At 45.7% G+C, this 21,521-nt stretch overlaps 1 protein-coding gene across 1 annotated transcript; it reads right to left on the bottom strand.

Annotated features, from left to right (window-relative positions):
- Window positions 1-2,700: 2,700 nt before the first annotated feature.
- LOC149330936 (lipase lipl-1-like) lies at window positions 2,701-19,747 on the bottom strand. The gene is made up of 6 exons (XM_089559516.1): window positions 19,664-19,747; window positions 11,010-11,108; window positions 9,759-9,911; window positions 6,516-6,587; window positions 5,719-5,787; window positions 2,701-2,952 (listed from the first exon to the last, which is right to left on the bottom strand). The coding sequence occupies exons 1-6, from the start codon at window positions 19,745-19,747 to the stop codon at window positions 2,701-2,703; spliced, it is 729 nt and encodes a 242-aa protein (XP_089415642.1).
- Between the last annotated feature and the right edge of the window lie 1,774 nt (window positions 19,748-21,521).

Genomic DNA, 21,521 nt, shown 5'->3' with positions numbered 1-21,521 from the left:
TAATACGAAGCCGTGTAGCTGATGCGGCATCTAACAAAGGAAGAGGGAGAAAAGAACCGGGCTAAGGGAGACGCTCCAAGCAGAGATGAAGACGATCTTTGACAAACACGACCTAGCACAACCTCGCACAGCCTCGACCGACCTTTCTGAGCGAGAGCTTTATTCCATGGAGTACAACTTCCGATTTCGATGTGGATTAGACAATGACCTTCAATGCCTCTCAATGTCAAACCGAACTTAACTGCGTGGTGGTATGGCCCAAGGTATGGTAGTATGACAACGTGGTCATATGACTAAGACCATTGGGTGCCTGACTTTCACCTTTGACTGTGACCCTTGATCTTAATCATTGACCCTGATATATGAATTGAAACAGTGGGCACCACATGGACAATGATCTTCAGTGCCTCACAAGGTCAAGCGAACTTAAATGCATGGTGGTGTCGCCCAAGCTATATTTAGTATGACCACGGGATCATATGGCTATGACCATTGGGTACTCGACCTTGACCTTGAGTTTTCGGTTTGAGACAGCGGAGACCATGCTGAACAGAGCTTTAATTCGTATAACTAGGTTCAAGCCAGGTTGAACACCAGCCGTTTTTTTTATTCGTTTACCCATCCTTTGCTTTCAGCCGTCATTACATACCCCTATTATGTCCTGAGGCAATAAACATCGCATTAAAATAAAAAAAGAACTCACAGCCAGCCTTCGAGCAATCTCGAAACCTCGGTCGGCAACGCAGAAAGTTGACCTTACACTATTTGCCCTTACTGTATCAATATCGCTCGACAGAGCCTGAACTCCCATGGGCCCCCCGCACCAAAGCATTTCGAAAACACCTTTTGTGAAGCTTATTTCACTTCCTTCACATTTACGGAGAACCAGAACCCAGGGCTGCCGGCTCGGTCGGCTCAAAGTAAATCTTCACAGATAGCGCCTCGCCGACCACGCTGTCTGAGCAAACAGTCGCGCTGATCTCGTTTGCAGGGTTGACTTCACAGCGCCAGGTGGTAAGGAAGTGAAGTACGAGACCAGTCGACAATGTATTTCTTCTATGGATGGTAAAACATTCGGGCCTGTTGGATTCGGAGTACAAATACGCGGGCAAACTTGCGACAGGGTTGGAAAACAAGCGTACGATTTGATTCGTGAGTTTCCACTGTTGAGGTTCGTGATTCCGTTGCCGAAGTTTTGCTGCCGCTCGTAGGTACTGCGGCTTTGATTACTTCTAGTTTGTTTTATTCGAAGCGTGGCTCGGATAACCGAAGAGACTTTGATGCCGGTGCCAATGTTTATTTTGAAAGCCGATGCTTAACAATTCATTATTTGTTCAGACAATACAGGGAAGCTTTGATTTCGGATGTTCACAAGTTTTTAAAACTAATTTTTTATTTGTTGAAATTAATACTAGTAAGAAACACACTGGATTTGTTTTTCACTCTCATAAGACGGTCCTCTACCACCGTTGTAAGAATGAGACATATCCTTGCCAAACGTCCTTTTTTTTATTAAAAAAGTGTATGGTTTACACTGTTGAAAAACACAAACATTTGTAGTAAACGATGTCCCGCGTCATTGAAATGGTGCTTGAAATTTTGTTGCAAGTCATCTTCTCTGAGCCGTTAACAATAACCAAAGTGGTTAGAGCTCCGTATACCGGCTTGACAGCTGTTATACGTGACGAAGGGCGGTTTTTTTTTCCTTTCGTACCGTTGACAAAGAAATTCAACTGTCGGCAAGAACTACAGAATCAGCGAAGGTTACAAGCGGCCCCTTACATGTAGGTTAACATTTGAGCCAAAACATAGACGTCTGTTCGCCGGTGTGTGCGATAATAGGAGCAAGATTGGCTTGTGGTGGAAAGTTTTACAGCGCAGGTCCGGGGAAACGTCCAAGAAATGGGTGTTTTTCTTCGTTACGGTTTTCTGCCTAGATACACACCTTGGGAAGCAGATTTCTTCATCACTGTTTTGACCTCCTTTGTTTTGTTGTACTTCTATAGAACAATAGTGCAGGTCAAAATTTTTCTTTTTTTTTGCAATTTGTAAGCTTCAGTTTCCGGTACGAAATTTTCTTATCACTCTACACACATCAGCCAACACTGCATCGCCGAAATTCAAACAAAAATTTGTGCTTTATGAAAAATAATTATAAGAAATGTCTTGGCTAAGACACCGTAGTAGGAACGAAATGAATTGAACCAGCCTTCTGCCACATTCTTTTATTCTGCAGCCTTTTCTGAATGATCACAGGGAAAGTATTATGAAAAAGTTTCTAGAGGTATAACAGTGCAATTCTGTGACCGTAATTACAAAATTATTACGAATATGCGCAAAATATTTCGTCTGAATACATCAAGTTATTTAAAGAAACATTGCTGAAAGCCGCCTCCTCCATAAGAGCTGCCTTTGCCGTTGCATTTTCTTTGACATTACTTTAGTGCTACCAGTCAGTTTTTTTTTTAAAGCTTAGTGCTAATGTGCAGGGTTCGTTTTAGGAAACACCTGTATATCACAATTTCTTTTTAGAGCACGTTGTTGTTCCCATAGCACTGTAGCATGCTCGAAATTCGGATTTTGGCCTAATGTATTCCTTACATCGCTGTACACTATGAGTGTCACTGTTTCCAAGCTAAGATCATGCTGGCTGTGAGCAGTTCTGAACAAAGCTAGTAGAATGTAACTAAAACAGTTTGGTTAAGAAGCATTCACATATTTGTCGAGGAAAGGGAGGAGCCCAGGATACAGCATTTCGCCGTTGTGTATGCCTAGGTTAAAATTCAGATGCGTATAATCCGGGTCGTCGATGAAATGGTTAATCTTGACGCGCGGTCCCAGATCATTCAACAGCTCGCGAACATTGTCCGGCGGCACGAATTGGTCTCCGCGGCTCCAGAAGATTCGTACGTCAGTGTTTACGCTGTCTATGTTGTACAAGCCAGGCTCCATCTGCGTAAAAAGACGAAGAAAACAGAGTCTAAGAAAACAGAGAAACGTCTTTCTTTGTTGTTTTTCCTTTCAGTCGGCGTCCATTTTGAAGTTTTATTAGAGTTGATTGTCATCATCATCAAGATCAGGCCTCTGCTTGATCATTCATTGATTGAGAATCCCCCTTTGACCTTCAAACGGCCCTGTTGTATGGAAGCTGCGGCTACTCGACCACCGCAAGCCTTAAGCCTCGCTCCCCTTTGCAGTCCACAAAAGAGGCCATTGCTCAGCATGTTCCGCATACAAACGTTATACTTGCCAAGGGAAGAGTGAACCGTGCTTTAAACAAAGCTCCAAACGTTCGAGCAAAAGGCATGGCAGCCTCTGCAGATGCTACAAGCTCACGCTTACAGCTGTTTTACACGAATTTTAAGAAACCATGAACCACATCTTCAGCGAGATGCGTAAAAGCCTCCAGAGTTCGGTGGGTGTTCTACATATTGCCTCTGCACTTCCCACGCACATTAGGGCAACCTGCACGTACCTTACACATTCAGTGCAAGATACAGGTGCAGATACGATTAAACAGAGTACGATATGGTCTATCAGCCCCGTTTACGCGCTGCGAAAAAAATAACTGCGAGGACTCGAATGCCCAGGCTAACAGTGATGACTGGTGAGGTTCATCCCGGACACAATGTTTCTTGATTTCAGCTGCAACAGGCGTGATTGAATTTAACGCAAAACAATATCCACCGCTAACTTATTTCCTCACTGGTGACGTCGACATCAAGAAATGGACATGGAGCATGTAGCACAGCCTGTCAAATATGAATATGTACCAACTAGCCCGTCAAAAAAGCCTTAGTACAACAAGCAGATAACCGGGATGTTTTTTTTTGTTGTTGATTTTTTCGGGGGAACGGTGTGGATTCTAAGAGCCAGTGTAGAGGCTAACGTGACGGTCGCATCATAATAAAAAGAATTAAAAGATAATTCCTGCCATGCTAACACATAGTCCCTCTTTCTGAGGACGATTCATGAATGGAACCGGCACAATGCCAGCCAGCATTGTGGAATGCCCAACTAGTGAGTCACTTGTAAAAGCTCCTGGCTTGCACTCGTAAGGGCTCTAAACGCTGCTATGTGTGCCTGCACAGAACATTGTAATTGCTGTTTTGTTGTTCGTGAGTACCTTTCGCCGGATGTTTACCTCTGTTTGCGGAAGCACGCTTGTTGTGTCTTGATGTGATAAATAAGTAAATAAATAAATGAACAAATTGTTGTCATTAGCAGCGGAGGTTTACATTGGAATACGAGAATAGAAAGTGCTCATAGGGTGGCGGCAGTTACCTCCGGAAAGGATTCGTTAAAGGTCCATAGAAGAAGCCTTTGTCCACGGGTGGACGTCACTGACTTGATGCTTCAGATAGTGGTAATAATGGTGTTGCTTTGAACATGCGCACTATCGCCTGCATACGAAAATGAACTTACACAACCTCGCACTCAGGACTGAGTGCAAGGTTGTGAACTTAGTGTGTGTGCCCTGTGTACCCTGTTAATGATGACCAACGGACACGTGTAAAAGTGATCTCCCTTTCCTCCCTCCTCTTTCTATATCTCCCTTCGTCCCCATTCCCAGATGTAGGCTAGCGCTGCATACTGGGAGTCGTATGTTAACCTCCCTGCCTTTCCGTCTATCTTTCTTTCTCTCTCTCTCTCTGTCTCTCTACACACAGTTATACTTACGCGAGCTAATTATCACGTTTGTGCAGCGGCTTTCATTTATTTTATTTCATGCAATCAGAAAGCACTTTCTGTATGACATCAGCGCCCGCACTTCTCCACGCCACGGCTGAAGTCGGTAGGAAGTCGGTAGGTTTCCGGAGGCGGCCCTCTAAAGTCTCCCTGAAGGCGCCAGATCAGGGATACGATGAGCGAGGCGGGTTGTTCAGCGTAAATATTTAGAGACTAAAACACTAAAAAGAGGAAATATTGCAATGTTGAATGTTTGTGTCTTTTTTTGCGCTCTTAAGAACCATGGTATGTGAGGTAGCGCAAAACGGAACAAAGGACAGAGAAAGACCGCCTGTGCTGTGTGCGTCTTTCTCTGTCCCTTGTCCCGTTTTGCGCTACCCCACATACCATGAGTCACAGTTACCGACTCGCCCTAGTTTCTGCTCTTAAGAAGTTCTTTTGGCCCAACATCAATTTTAAATTAGCCCCCAAGTTAGAAGGACTCTCATGACATCGACAGAGTAGTCTTTCAGAGCCAATTTGGCAAAATGTAACTATACTGGATCAGACGGCTGGCAATTGGCGTAATTCTTGCGGCGCTAAAGGTAATGATATTCTATTAGGGCAGCCGTGACAGCGCAAAAGTGGGTTTTGTTATCCCGTTTTACTAGGAATGTAGGCCTCAGAGCTTCTCTCAAGTCCTTTATTATTTTTTGTTAATTTCAGCCCATTGCAGCCACTTCGGGCTTCCGTTTCTCAGCAAACTTATCTGCGTCGTGAAAAAATGAACAGATAATATGCCACCAGTGTCACGCGCCCTCGCACAGAAAGAGACCACTGCGTTTACGGACGCATCATAGAAAAGAAAGTTTGGAAGTATGGCTGGTTCGAAAATGCTGCTTGTTTGGTGCGTTCTCCATGTCTTGCTCATTGAACCTCAAAGTGGGTTAACACTCGTGGGGCCATAAGGGAGGTTCCAACCAAAAAGTAAGAACAGCGAGAAAACTATGGGCTGATCGCAGTCAGACAAACAGCAGAGTTCGCCCTTACCTGGCCGTAGACCTCCATGTTCTTTTCAGGTCCGTAGTCAAACATTTGTGGCTTCTTGGGTGTGACTAGCTGTCAAGTGAAAAACGACATTTCATTCTTGTTCTTCTGACGCGTCATCGGCAAACTACCGTATCATGACCACGTGACAACAATGTCGCCAGCGTGCTATAAAAAGCTCTGTTTTTGTACAGTGGCCAGTAGTTGATTGCTTTAAGTGTTGGTCGCTTTTAAAGAGCAGTTCAGGACACGTACCTACTCTCGCAAAACTTGCTGAATGCTCTTATAATGCGTTGACATTAATCCTACGTACAGTACCTCACGATAGATTGTAATATGGCACTAGAAACATCGTTTGATCGTGTCGTGCACGATTTGTCATCTCCAGCTGAGGCAAGTTCAAGTTGATTCACCAGGTGAAAGCTTCTGTAATTAATATTGTTATCCCCGTATTGAGCCAGCCGTGGCGGTTTTATTACCGTAAACCTCACCAGTTCCTGCATTCTGCGTCAGCGCCAATCAGCGCATTAACGCATAATGGCTGTTGCGCGCAAGCGAATGCGCTAGTGCACGTGGCACAAAATGCACAGGTAGGCAGCGCCTCACTCGCATGATACTGATTATAACTCCTCGTTTATCATCGCAAATGACGCATTTGGTGCTTTCTATACGTTATCTCCCGGACGAATCGCTCTTATTTTTGTACTCCTTCAACGTTTACGAGATGTGAAAATTGTGTGACCGTTGAACGCCAGCTGCGTGTTCCCTTTTAGGCTGAACGGGAGTGTGCTTCTACTTACCTGCGCAAAATGAATGACGTTTTTCATCGAAGTTCCTGCTGGCATGTGGCAGAAGTAGACAGGCAGCCTAGACTGGGAGGCGGTGAAGAGGCCAAAGGAACCCCATTAGGATTACATTCACAACGCGCCTATTCATCTGCAGTCTTTGTCAAAAGTAACCGGGCATGGGTAGTTTGTTTCTTAGCCGCGTAGCGAAACACTTATGTCAGCCCTTAAGCTCTAATTCTTTGTAAACTAAGCTGAACCCTTGTCCTCACATTTTGACACCTTTAGGTTCACCAGGGTGGAAATTCGGGCAAGTCGGTATTGATCCATAACATAAGAGTAGCGCAAAACCAGGACGACGGACAAAAGGGGAGAGAACACACACCCACAACACAGGCGCTAACTTCCGACTGACGAAGAAAGCCAAAACCAACCAAGTTACAAGATACAAGATACCTGTGTTACAAGATAACTGCGTTAGTACACCGTCCATTTCCTTGTCTAAATGAGAGCTGGCCTTCTTGGGTTCAAAACATTCGTGATCTTCCATTTTTTTATCGCATCTTTTTTCGATTTATTTTTTCTTTTAGGTCAGCGCATGCGCTACTTTTGCTCAGGTTCCGTTCACTTGGTTGGTTTTAGCTTTCTTCGTCAGTAGGAAGTTAGCGCCTGTGTTGTGGGTGTGTGTTCTCTCCCCTTTTGTCCGTCGTCCTGGTTTTGCGCTACTCTTATGTTATGGAACACCTTTAGGTCTATAGGGGTGCCGTAAAGGCTCCGTAATGCGGTTGAGAAGCAAAAACCTGTTTCTGGGTTACTTTTGGCAAAGGGGTACATTTGGAGAGCTTCCATTCATGAGCCCACATAGGTAGGCTTCTATTAGCGTCCGCTTTCACTTGGGTCCGCTTCAGAAAAATAATAGGCATGGAGAGGAACAAGGGTTACCACAACTGCGTTTCGCCACAAATGGCTTTGATCAATTTCAAACATCTGTACGTGATAGTTGTACATCTAACGTACTTTAATATACCATTAAATGTAAAATGAATATAGCAATAATGCCGACCTTAATGAGGAGACAGTTTTGCAGGAGTGTGTGTTTTTCGCCGTGCGAATCTCTGTTGTCGCAATTATTACTTTGCCATTTTAGCCCATCTAGGCCAATAACATATTCTGGAGTTTTATAGAAGCTGAAGTTAGGCAACCCCTGAAACCGAGACATGAAAGGAACAAAAGCTCTCCCATCCAGTCGGCTTCATTCTGACGCAAACAGCCTCGCTTCCCTGTTCCCCATGCAATTCTCAGTGGCTTGCGAGACTTCCCTAGTGCTTCGTGCAAGCGTGAGTAGCTGAGATTGCCTGGCGAACTGAACACCCATGGACAGCCGTGCGAAATAGAATTTTCGAGGACTTTGTTGCCTCAGTGAATGTGCTTGGAACGAAAAGTATATAAGCGCCTTGAAAAAGCATATATCTTATCTCTTAACGTAAAGTGACGGCGTGGCAGTTTAGGTATAAATATGGAGCAGTTTAAGTGTTATGGCGCGATGTGGTTATCATTATTTTTTCGTCCAAAACCTGACGAAAATCAGGAGGTATCTTCGTACTATACTTTTCGCACAATTGACATATATCTAACTATATATAGCATTGCTTTCATTAGGGCCACTGCGGTGTCTCAGTGGTTATAGTGCTCGGCTGCTGACCCGAAAGACGTGGGTTCGATCCCGGCCGCGGTGGTCGAATTTCGATGGAGGCGAAATGCTAGAGGCCCGGGTACTGTGCGATGTCAGTGCTCGTTAAAGAACACGAGGTGGTCGAAATTTCCGGAGCCCTTCACTACGGCGTCTCATAGCCTGAGTCGTTTTGGGACGTTATACCCCATAAACCATAAACCAAACCATTGTTTTCATTACGCCAGATTGCGCCGCGTAACGGAGGCTACAGTAGGAGGAGATAGAGCGATTCATGGTGAAACAAGGACTCACAGTTAGCGCCATGCGGCGCCGCAGCCTGAATGACGTAATGCTGGAACCCCCCGGAGCATGCCGCATCGCGGATGGCATTCATAATAGAGGAAGCATTGCCTGAGCTTACCATTTAAGCAGCGACCGGTTTGGACAACGCAATAGCTGTCATCAGACAATGAACTCGAATACATCAGAATTCCTGATAAATTGCAAACTTCTCCTGGCACAATTCTGAGTATTCGAAGGCAGCATTACACTCTCCCGGTGCAGCCTTCAGTCGTCCCAAGGAGCAGAGGTAATTGGTCCAATATTGCAATGCATGGTTTCCCTCTGATCTTTTGTACGACCGCCCTTTTCCAATACGCTTCCATTATTGTGCCAAATACCTGGGCTGCTTGAGGACAGTGAAATAAATAGCGCTGAATTTCGTGGCATTAATCGCAAAGTTCCCATACATACGAAGTCCGTCTGGTAATTAAGGTGATTTTGTTCATGCTTGTACGCAGAGAAAAAGCAACTTAGTGTGAGCATTTGAGCAGTGACCTTAAGAATGTCCAAACTTCTGTGAGAGACCTCTGTCACCGCGGTTATCAGGTTGACAAAGTTCACACTGCGCGAAAACAAAATTAAGTTTAAACTAAATGAAGGTAATACCGCTCTTTGAGGAAGATTAGCTTTATCTCAGGAAACTTATTGCTTCATTAACGTTGAGTTAGTGTGTCATAACCAAAGAGGTCAAACTTCCCTGAACGAGGGATTTAGAGGAATCCCCCAAGACGGAGCAGAATTTCAATAAGGGATCAATTACTCATTGACATCCACCCAAGTGCAGCCATACGACTACAAAGGAAAGCCCGGAACAGGACCCCGAACCAGGAAGAATTTTTCTTTAGCTCCGAAGTTTCTGAGAAAGCTGTACAGCTTTCTTTTGTAGCCGTATGGCTTCTCTTGAGTGGATGTCAGTGAGTAATTACTCCCTTATTAAAATTCTACTCCACCTTGGGGGATTCCCCTGAATATTTGACCAACACTGTTCTCACTTTGAGTTATTGATAAATTCGCTCTCGGCGTCCCGGTTAGCTCAGTCGGTAGTGCGACCACTCCGGTGAAGCGGTTGTCCCGGGTTCGAATCCCTAATCAGGGCGAATTTTTCTTCAACTACGAAGTTTCTGAGCAAGTTGTCCAGCTTTCTTTTGTAACCGTATGGCTGCGCTTGGTGGATGTCAGTGAATAAGTACTCCCATGTTAAAGAGGGATACAATGCCCAAAGAGTCCTGGAATCCCTACCTCACCTCATTGAGGTACTTGGATCCTAAATTCATCATTCTGTCTCCGGCCCTGCTACAAGGAGACCTGGTGGGAAAAGCGCAGAAGGTCCTCAGCAGCGGCGCCGGAAAGGATCCTCGCGACAGCAGCCCGAACAGCAGCCGGTCGTAAGAGGCGCTCTGCAAGGAGACGGTAGAGCTCAGCGGACGACCTAAGGTGGCGACTGCAGATCCTTCCAGGTAGTGCTTTTAAATATCAGGGTGCACTGACAAATATGCCCATCGTCTCGGATAATATGCGGGAAAGAGATCTTCGTGAGAAAGTATTCGAATGTCTTTTGCTTGGCGGGAAAAATTTGCGTGCAACAGTCCCAAGTTATTGCGATGGGGTTAAGGATAACGGAGTCGATTCCAAGAGAAGACAAGCATAGTAGGAAGCGGCAAAAAAGTTAGGTGGACGGATGAGATTAAGAAGTTTGCATGGATACGGTGGCCGCAGCTGGCAAAGTACAGAGCCAGTTGGAGAGACAAGGGAGCGGCTTCTACCCTGAATTGTGCGTAGTCAGGCTGATTATTATTATTGTTGTTGTCGTTGTCGTGGTCGTTGTTGTTGTTACTACGGTAAAAACTCAAGTATACGTGGACATAAAAAAAGGGTCGTTTTTAGAGAACGAAATGAATTGGACGTCGCGGAGGGCAGTGGTGCAGAAAGAGCTACCTGGTGCTGTATCTTTTCTTCTCCAAAGGTGTGGAACCTTTTACTAATGGACACTAGACACCTTTAGTATACCGTAGGCCGTGTTACTGTCGCCTTACCGGAGTACTCGGAGCCCGCGTGCCATCAGTGCGCATGCCCAGGTTGCCTTGAGGGCGTCAGATGGCGCCAGGTACTCGGCAGCTGCGCGTACACCTGCCGCATTGAGACCAATCAGCGCGTGCGCACTGGTTGTGGGCGGGCTTCCGGTACTCCGGTAACGGCAACGCGGTATACGGTATGCTAAAAGTGTCAAACGTCGCTTAAGTGTTCGTCGCGGAAATAGCTTCGGATGATGAAGACAATACTGATTGAGCAAAAATGTGCTTTTGAAGATTAGGACTGCACTTCCGTTAGTCTGAAAGTATTTGCCAAGCGTGCATTCTTAAAGTTTTTGAGCCATTCATGTTATTTTTGGATGTTGGTGATTGGGAATATGTGCGCGCAAATTATCAGGCTTTTCTCGATAGGAGAACGTAACGCCAGTCTGAAAGGGCTACGCAGAACTCCAAGTGATCGCTCACTGACCATGAACTTTTAGCAGGAGACGAAAGAGCGCCCAGTGCCGCGACGTCCATGCGTGCCAGCTTGTTGAAAGGAGCCAGGCCCGCCAACACTTTCACCTGCAAACAAAACCACCCCCACCAACAGTGGCTAGCTTGGCGAGTTGTGACTGGTTGATCGTATGTTTGTCTGCTGTTGCATCCGTTCCGTTTCTGCGCGTTGATTAATGCGTTTGCTTTATAACCTTCATTAGCGCAAAAAGTGTGCTGTGTTGGCGGCGTCTGAAGCCTCGAGGGAGAGAAGGCAAAGTAGGGAGAAGGGAAAGGGCAAGACGGACAGGGAAACAAAGAAGGCGAATCCATGGGAGGCGACGAGTGGCGAGAAGGAACCGCCGTTGCCAGAGTGGAGGGATGGGGTGAGTGGAGAGGGAGTGTGGCATGTCACACGGTGATTTATAGACTGGATCACGCCACCCGCCAGCATCACGGGGAACACTAATGCTAACGGATACGCTGCCGCATGAATTGCATTGCCCGTCCTGACTTTTTTTTCTATCATATTGAGTACCTACGTCTTGGCGCTTCTACACACTTCCTAGTTTCAGTATTTCATCACTTGGTCTTATTTCAAGCGACGCCACTGGCAATTGTTGAAGCCTACGCTTCATCTTGATGTATTCAGTGTATTTCATCAAAATTGGACCTGTGGTGGCAATATCGTGTTCAGGGCTGACGGCCAGTTTTCACTGTAGTTCTTATTGCAGTTTGGAGTTAAACTTATCTGTATTAGAACTATATTCTCCCGATGTCTTCACAAAAAACGGCTTCTGCTGGGAAAAAATACCTGACGTTCAGCATCCCACTGGTCACCCCTTTTTATTTATTTATTTATTTATTTATTTATTAAAATAAATAAATAAATAAATAAATAAATAAATAAATAAATAAATAAAAAGGGGTGACCAGTGGGATGCTGAACGTCAGGTATTTTATTTATTTATTTATTTATTTATTTATTTATTTATTTATTTATTTATTTATTTATTTATTTATTTATTTGAAAATACTGCAGCCCCATTCTAGGGGCTATAGCAGGAGTGGGTACAAAAAATGTGGAACAATTCCACGCATACAAGGGTACATTACAAGCTTACAAATATAAACGCTGAGAACAACAACATACAATGCTACGACTCAATGGCCGACGCAAAATCAGAGATTGATAATGCACGAATGTTACCATCCAAAGAATGCCAACTCTCCACAATGCGCGGAAAAAAACTGATTTGAAAACGTTAGTGCGGGCAAACAAAGGTTGGATATTAAGATCGTGATGGCTCCAGATTGCAGATGGTTTTGAAAACGAGATATGCTTACCCTCTGAAAGGCAATTAGCAGAATGGACTATGGAGTGAAGAAGTTTTAAGGACTCAGTTTTTCGGCGGGATGCGAGCGGGCTTAAGTTTAGGGAAGACATCGCAAATGAGGGTGAAAAATGAAAGTCGTAGCGGCGAGAAATAAATCTTACAGCTTTACGTTGTACAGATTCTATTTGATCTATTTCGCATTGCTTGTGTGGATTCCAGACATTAGAAGCGTGTTCAGGAATAGGGCGAATTAGTTTTGTACATGAGCAATTTGGCTTCTTTAGGAGCATCCCGTACTGTGCGCCGCAAGTAACCGACCTTTTTAAGAGCTTTAGTTGTGATGTAATCGATGTGTTTTGACCATTGCATATTGTGAGCAAAAACGACGCCAAGATATTTATATTCATGTACCCTTTGCAGTGATGCATAGTCGTAATTAGAAGGTGATAGGCGGTTGGTGAAAGACATAACTGTTTTGCTGAAATTGATGTTCATCTGCCACGTATTGCACCAGTCACCGAACATACCAAAAGACTCATTCAGAAGGAGGTGATCATTAACAGAGTTGAGAGTGTGGTACAGTACGCAATCATCGGCGTATAGACGGATCTTTGAGGTTATACTGTCAGGTAAATAATTAATGTAGAGCAAAAATAGCAAAGGGCCAAGGACAGAGCCTTGGGGAACACCTGAGGTTACATCGGCTAAGGAAGAATCGATGGAATTGAAGCGAACAGACTGGGAGCGGTGTGAGAGGAAATCAGCAATACAGTCAGCGAGTTGAGAATTATTGAGAATTACTTTTAGTTTGCATAACAATTTAGAGTGAAGGACCGTGTCGAAAGCTTTTGAGAAATCGATGAATATGGCATCGATTTGGTTGCCGGCGTCTATGCTGAGAAGAATGTAATGTGCAAATTCGGTTAACTGAGTCACTGTACTAAACCCCTTACGAAACCCTTGTTGAGCTCTGGACAGAAGATTTGCTTCAAGAAATTCCATAATGTGTTTATAAATAATGTGCTCTAGGATCTTACATGAATGTGCAGTTAAAGAGATCGGCCTATAGTCAGAAAGCACTTGTTTGTTGCCGGATTTATAGAGAGGGAGTACATTGGCGAGTTTCCATGAGGAAGGCACAATGCCAGTAGAAAGAGATTTTTGAAATATAATTGAGAGATATCGAGATGACCAGAGGAAATAACGTGCTAGGAAGGTGTTTGGGATACAGACTGGTCCAGCGCATTTGTTTGCGTCAAGGCACAAGATAAGATTTAAAATCCCCGGAGCGCTAACCATGATATCTGAGATAGAATGATCATGATTAGGAAGACTGAAAGATGGAATCATGTTATTATCACGTGCAAAGACGGAATGAAAGTAGGCATTAAATGCATCAGATATTTGAACAGGGTCAGTCACAATTTCTTCATTAATAACAAATGAGGTGGAGGAAGTGATTGAGGGTAGAACAGAGCGCCAAAATTTACGAGGATTATCTCGTAGCAGCCCTTGGAGCTGAACGCGGAAATAGAAATCTTTTTTACATTATAGTCCAAAAGTTTCCACACTTGCGGTTGAGGTTAAAAAACGCCTAAAGTGTGCTCCTTTTTAGTGTTTCGACTGCTGTACTAGGTTGTACGAGTTTCGTGCGAGATAAGGATTACTCTTCTCTTACTGCCACGCCGCAGACAATGTAAGACTTAAGGTTTTCAGGGCCTAACTTCGGCAATGCAAGCAACCTACATGCGAGCCTTTTTTTTTCTTCTTAATTTACAGCTGGTTGGTAGCGATCACGTATTTAGCACAGACCCTCTCTCTGTGGATAAGGTTTGGCGTGTCTTTGTCGAAAGTACACAGCCCAAGGGGTCTGCTTCTGAGCCCTGCAGCGCGGCTCCACTTTCATTCTCAGGGACCTTAAACTCAAGAAAGTGGGAGGAACTTGAGCCTTCAATCCTCCCACACATAGGACTGTGAAATGTGCTTAAGCGCAACGCTAAACGGCTTGGGAGCAAACCCCTTGGGACATATATATTTGGCGAAGACTGTACATGATGAGGTAGATTTTGAGCGCAATCCAGTTACACGAAACCACTGCTCCGAAGATACTCATAGTAATCGCAAAAGCTATCGCGTGAATAAGTTGCCACAAGCTACTTCAGCTGGCGCTTAAACCAAATTTTTCTGATTTCTCTTTTTTTCGTCCTGTGAAAAAACTAACATCCAGATACATTTATCAAACTGGAAACCATGACCGAGTCCAGAAGACAAGGTAAGTGCCCTAGAGATAGGCCACTTAGAATGGCCGCTTACAAGTAGGCCTCGCAACATCGCGACTTGCAAAAGTACTTAAGGGGAACAATTTTACCTAGCTACCAAGAAATTCTGTTTCGTATTGCTTTTCTTATTAGATTATTCGTTGCAGCAGTACTTTTTTAACCTGGGAATAATAATTCTAGAGCAGCACTCAACCTGTGTGAATGACTTCTGGCGTCTTTCATGTATATGTAAATAAAAAAAACATCTCGTGTAATTCTATTTTTATTTGCTACCGCTTTTCAAAGGTATGTTGCTGAAAGTGCTGGGAATAATGAGATTACCAGATTACCAGCGAGGTCAAACTAGGACTCAGTTTTCTGCTATAGCCATGATACACAAAGTGTGGTATGGGGGTACATCTAATGACCAACTTGCGTGACCACTCACCAGCGGTCATGAGACCTTTGACCTCGACCTTTGATCTTTGACCTTGATCTTTAGCGCTGAGATTCGCATTACCTGATGTGATATCTGATGTGACGTCACTGCTACGTCATCACATTTGTTCGCTAAAATTTTTCCGGCTTTGCTTTCGCTCATCTGCTAGGTTCAGCCGAGTGGAGCCTCAGCCAATTTTTTTTATTGCACCTCCTGGCGAGACCAGGCTACTACGCTCAGCTGAGGCTGCAACGGGAGTAATCGAAGAGCGCATTCACTCACGAGAAGTTCCAGAAGGCCGGTGATCGCACCGTGAGGCTCTGATGCCGTCTGCCGTGCGTATTTCCACGTACGTTTCCCATCCAGACATCGCACTGGTGATCGGCCAAGACGAAACCTGTGGCGTTCAATGCACTATTCTACAACATTTCTCTAGCGGATTTTCAGCCTTTGACAATACACTGCGGCCTGCCCACAAATCCTTTCTCACTCCTGCATGCGAATCCGCTCCATCGTCACAAGCTTGCCACTGCCGAAAGCGGAACCGGAATCTCCCCTTCTAATATTCTATTTTAGACTGAAAAGCTCAACTCCTCCGATGATAGCCTGAAGGTCAACTACCTATTAGATTTGACCTCTAATGGGAGGCGCGCCGCATGTGGCTATGACGTCGTGCCATGTGACTCTCCGACGCCGCATCTGCGCGCTTTGCTGGCTACTGCTCGGTCGCTCCTACTTGCCGGTTGTGGAATATGATGTGTAACGTAATTCGCTCTTGCGCTTGGCAGTTACGCCCGCCGCTGCATCTACCGCCGCTCTGGACGCTTGCTCTTGCACTTATGGCACGTGATGCATCACGTGATTTGCTCTCGCTAATATTATTGCAGTGCTTGCTGACAGTTTTTTCCCTGTATATCCTGGTTCAGCTGAGTTGAGACACAGCCTCTTTTATTGCGAAAGCAATACTACTTTAACTTTCAGCTCCTCGCGTGGCGAGGCCGCGGTAGCTACCATTGACCTTTAGCTTGACCTCTGCTATGACGTCATACTATCTGCCGCAAAAACCAGGGGCCCAACTTGTGCCGTCGCGAGGCGAGGCCGCGCTTGGTAGCTGCTGCCTAACTCCTGCGCCCGACGCGTGCGGCGCGCCTAGCGGTGTGACGTCAGAGCTAGGATTTGATTGGATTTGATTTGATTGGATTGTATAACCGATGCATCACCACAAGTCTAACCACAAGCACCACCCCCAGCTACACTACCAGCTGAACCATGGCGTAGCTACGGATATTGCTTTCGCAATTACCGGGCTCAACCAAGCTAAGCCACAGCCATTTTTTTTTAGGTCAGGAGAATATGAATGGTTTGCCCACAGTGCGCGCCAATCGTGTGTGCAGCGCTTTCAGAATAAGCTGCTGAGAAAATCAAGAAAGTAGGCCGAAGCTAAAATTATTTGGCGAAGTGCTTGTGTCAATGTTGTTTCTAAGACAGCGCAGCGATACTGTTGCTTTCCTGTTGTTCCAGCATTTCTGCAGCTTAGTTACCAGCATATCCCCCGTCCACAGATCGCGTGCTTTGTACAAAATAGCCTACAATAAGTGAGTAATAACTCATTGCCATCCACCCAAGCGCGTTCCTTAGCTCTCCTTTGTAGCCGCAAGACTGCGCTCGGGAGGATGCCAATGAGTAATTGCTCCCTTATTCCAAATCTGCTCCACCTAGGGCCTCTAAACATTTCATCAACATTGTTCCTGCTTCGAGTTATCGATAAATTCGCTCTTGCCTTACCACAAGCTTGCCGTCCCGGTTAGTTCAGTTGGTAGAGCGACTGCTCCGATGAAGTGATGATCCCAGGTTCGAACCCCGGACCAGGACGAACTTTTCTTTAACTACGAAGTTTCTGTGGAAGCTATATAGCTTTCCTTTGTATCCGCAAGGCTGCGTTTGGGTGGAGGCTACTAAGTAATTACTCCATTATTACAAATCTTCTCAACCTTAGGGAACTGCCGTTAACATTTGACGAAAATAGCCTGCACACGCTTCCGAGATAAATGTCCTAAACACTGGCATTGTCAACTTCTTACTTTTGTTTTCATTTTGCAGATTTCGCGTTAGGTAGCGTGTCAAGGCTGTTATGTTCACGCTAAATGTGACCGCATCTGCAAGAGAAGCGCAAGAGCAGCACTTCATCCTCCTTACGCCGCCCACCTAGGGACTGCTTAGGGAAGTCCAGCACCCAGTTCGAGGAGCCGCCGAGCAGGCCAGACATAAGCAAGACGGGATGCATGCGACAGGGCCCCTTCGTGCAAGGCTCTCTGCCATGCGGTATTCGGTGTATCTCGATGATGTAGCCGTCGCTTGTCGTCACGCTATGTCTCTCGAAGGGGTAGTAGCCCTTGCTGGTTATCAGTGCATCCTGAAGCAAAAAGCACAGCACGCTTATCCTTTTGATCCGACACTCGTTTACAGACAGATGCTCCACAAGCTCAGGTCGGCGTTTCTTCTTACCCCAGTGAGCGTGACAGTCAGGTGGTGACACACATTCTCGGTCCTCACATTGAATCGCCTGCCCTTCGCGCCATCCCTATAATCACGTGAACAGGACAGAAGCGGAAATATTGGGCATGGTATTCTAAAACCAAATTCTGCTGACACTTAAGATTGCTTACGTGTGGGAACGCGAAGGCATTACTGTTTCTTGGTGCATTATTTACGCGTAATGTCTGTACATGCACAAAGTCACTTGTGATACGAAAGTCTGCGAAGACATAAAATTGTAACTGCATAACTTGACTAGCACATGTAAGCTCTATGCAATGAGAAATCACGTGACACCACCTTTAATAAACACAAACATTGAACAATGCGTGGCATCGAACATATGCCGCTGAAATTCACGTTGAACTTAGCAGCCATCACCTGAGTTTTAACGCGATAAAGAACCCGTTACTCAGAAAATCCGGCGTCGGCATTGACGGCGTTGTGAGCAAAAAATTACTAGCATGACTGCGGCAGGTGCTGCCCCTGAGAGAAACTCTAGGAGGCAGGCGGCCTACCTTCGTCAAGTCGTCTTGCGGTGTCATAGAAACCTTCCCACGGGATAGTGAGCGAACCGCCAACCGTAGCAGGTGGCAATTAAATTATTGATTTGCCTCTCTTGAACATACACCAGGGCCGCACAAGGCCCACCTCTGAGAGCAGCCGCCAACGCAGTCTTGTGGTGCATCGCTTAATTGCTGCCCCACTGCGTCAGAAGGGGTACGAGGATTACCATTGACCTGTGAATGTAAAGTAGAGAATGACATTGTGCACTTATTGGAATTAACCTATTACGCTATCGCGTTATACCCTTAAAGTCGCAGCTGAAGTGGCCCCCGCAATTTTTTTCGTTATCCGCAAAAGTGCAGTTAAATCGCACACGTACAATACCGGTACAGCTGTCGGGGTCAGCACCGGTGTAGAAGCCGGTCTTTTTTTTTTCGGCGGCAGCTTTGCGGCACTCTAGAAATCTGCGAGAAACGCTACCGCAGAAAACATGTGCCTGGACGGGGACTGCGCCATCGGCACACACTAAGCGCCGCCCGGCCGTGCGCAAAATAGTGGAGTTTTCACGTCGACGCGCTCTCGGCATCCACGATGCGTCCGATGAACATCCATCTTTGACTCCATTTTTGCATGGCTCTGCGTAGGAGGGCTGCCACCCGCCTCGCTTGATTATGCTCCGGGATATAAAGTGGTCGTATTTCTGAAAAAAAAAAGAAAAGAAAAAGTGAACAGGGAGCAGCTGTAGCGCATTGCGTTGCGACTCTCGCCATAAAAACGTTAGGGCGCTGCAAGATGACAGAAGGAAGAAAGGCTGACGCGTGCTTGCGCAGACTACGCCAATGCAAACCCGGCAAGACGAAGTAGTAGTAGTAGTACTGGTTTATTCAAAAATATTAATGAAAGGAAGGAAAAGATTTTTGCTAGCCCCGGCATCTGTGGGCTAGCTAAAATTTGTGATAACTGCTTACATGTGAGAACTGCGAAAGTATTAAATTGCTCAGTCACTCTACGTTGCAGAATGATGAAGTCGACTACGGATACCTTGTACAAACTCTCTGCACTTTACATTACGTCACTTGTAAAGTGTTGAGTTATGATACGCTGCGGAGTGACTACGAATCATGACTTTCATAGGTCATCGTACGCTATGTTTCATCATTCATGACTATACATGTTCACTTACATATTGTGACATCATACACAGGCGTTCTGACATAATCCGAATTTCGTGTTATGGAGGGCGGCAGCGGCTTTTGTGCTAATGGTGCATATAATGTTTCCGCATCACAAACGGCGAGGCGTTGGCGGTTTTAGGGCGCACTGCTATCATGCGCTTGGAACCGTTCTTCCGGGAATTTTCTGCGACGCACTATTGCTTTAAAAACCTCTGCTAGTAATACCGCTGTCGGCCCGTTCATTAAACAGACGGTGGTGGCGCTGAGCATCGCACTTGGGCCAAGTTACCAAGGTCGTATGGCCGCATTATTCTAACGACAGCTTCGTTACGAAGTCATGTACATTTTTCTTCGACAAAACTTCAATCTCAAAGTGAAACGCGGCAATCAGTACCATCACCTGGCTGTAGTCCACCTCGGGAGAAAGACCCTTGCCATATCCGTCCAACTGACCCTCATTCGTGCAAGCAGTGGCCATTTTATCCCGTAAACCTCCTAATCTCAGCCGCCTACCTGACCCGCTTCCACCACCCCTTACGCTCCCTTTCTCTAAGAACTCACTCTGTTACCCTAAATGGCAATCGGCTCTCTGCTTGCCACAATGCACGCCCTGTCCAGGCCCATTTCTTCGCGTGCCTTTCTGTTAGAAAGCCACTAACTCTCCCGACCTTTTTATTCCACGCGGTTCTTTGTTTCACATTATTGCCGCTAACGTTTTCTATCCATTACCTCGATGCACAGTGCTAAATGGGATCCTTGGCTTTAAGCTAACCCGCCATCCTCTCGTCGGTAGGCTAGAAGGGCAAGAATGCTTCAGTTACGTACTTTCTTTCAGAGGGATATTTGCTAAATTAATGTTTCTACCTTAAAAGTGCCGAAGTAATGCCGCCGAGCCCATTGCTATTCTTTATGCGCATTTGTTTTCATAGTTTCGGTTGTCTGTCACTACTCTAGTGACCCAAGATAAACTGAAGGGCAGTAGAGGAGCCGCCCCTTAAAAAAAAAGTTCTTTATACAGTCTATACACTCTGCACAGACTTATGGTAATAAAGTCTGTGGACTTTCTATAGACAATTTTTATATAGTCTATATGGAATAGAACGTCTGTATACAATGGCTTTACGGCCATATACTTTATTAGGCTTTTGTCTATAGACTATGAATAGACAAAGAAAAATATTCATAGGAATGCAACAGTCTATAAGAAGTCTATAGAAACTCTGTTGACCGTTTTAGTAAAGATCAATCCGCTAGCCTCTACTCAGCCGTCTCATCGGTGGGTACTGCTGGCCGTGAAAAATCCCTTTTGAAACCTTGCCAATGATGGCCACACTTGCCTGACAAAAGCAAGTCCTTTTGCCGATACCATTGCCGCCAGTCTGAGGCTCAGTCCTCGCCCCTTGTACAGTTTGTTTCGTGCTTTCAAGAATCTTATCTCCCCGCCTTTTCTTCACAGCGGCATTACTTTAGGCAGGTAAAAAGGCTTCATCACTACTTCCAGTGCGTCTCTACTCATCGTAAGCTGGAATATGGCTGCCAAACACAGGAAGCAGAACGTGGTACAGAACGGGGGATGATTTGTTTTGTGCGCCTATTGAAGCGAAAAGCTTCACTAGGCTAGTCAACACCGGGTCTGGCGTGCGCCGTGATCAATTTTAGCCACATCTGCGCGTGTGCGAGTTCGCCGCGTCACGTCACTGGAGAGGCGCACGTGGTCTGCGGAGCCGCCGCCGAGCGCGACTCCGTCGGTCGACCTTCGCCTCGCGCGTGTTTACCGAGTGTGCATTTGCGCGCGCTCGGCTTCCTCGTATGACGCTCACCGAAGCTTTTCGCTGATATCCAGGCTTAACCTAAGCTAAGCCATAGCCAATTTCTTATGCGTTCCATGTCAATATAGATTCTGGTATCTCAAACTTTCGCCAACCAACCCAAGTTTGGAGGGTTGGCGGGGTGGCTACCTGGCTCTTCGGGGCTGGGATCTTGTGGCTCTTCCCATCTGTGGCGAGGACTCCTTTCCACGGGAGGTATCTGTTGCTAAACCGCTGTCGAGCTTTGGCGGATGCGATTTTTACAACACGCGCCTCTTTCAATCTTTCCTCTAAGGCCTCTCTCACATCACTTTGGTCTGTACGTGGCAGGGGTTGTGGCTCAGCGGTCCTTCTTCCTTCAGTCACAACAACCCAAGTATACACTGCGGTGTTGAACAGTTAAATTTTTTTATACAGCGACAGCGGTTAAGCTATGTTTTCCAT

This window comes from Amblyomma mixtum, chromosome 9 (genome assembly GCF_055824585.1).
Source record: "Amblyomma mixtum isolate Tamu chromosome 9, ASM5582458v1, whole genome shotgun sequence".
NCBI classification, from domain to species: domain Eukaryota; kingdom Metazoa; phylum Arthropoda; class Arachnida; order Ixodida; family Ixodidae; genus Amblyomma; species Amblyomma mixtum.
Note: the sequence above shows the minus strand (reverse complement) of the source record. Positions and strands in the feature narration are given on the sequence as shown.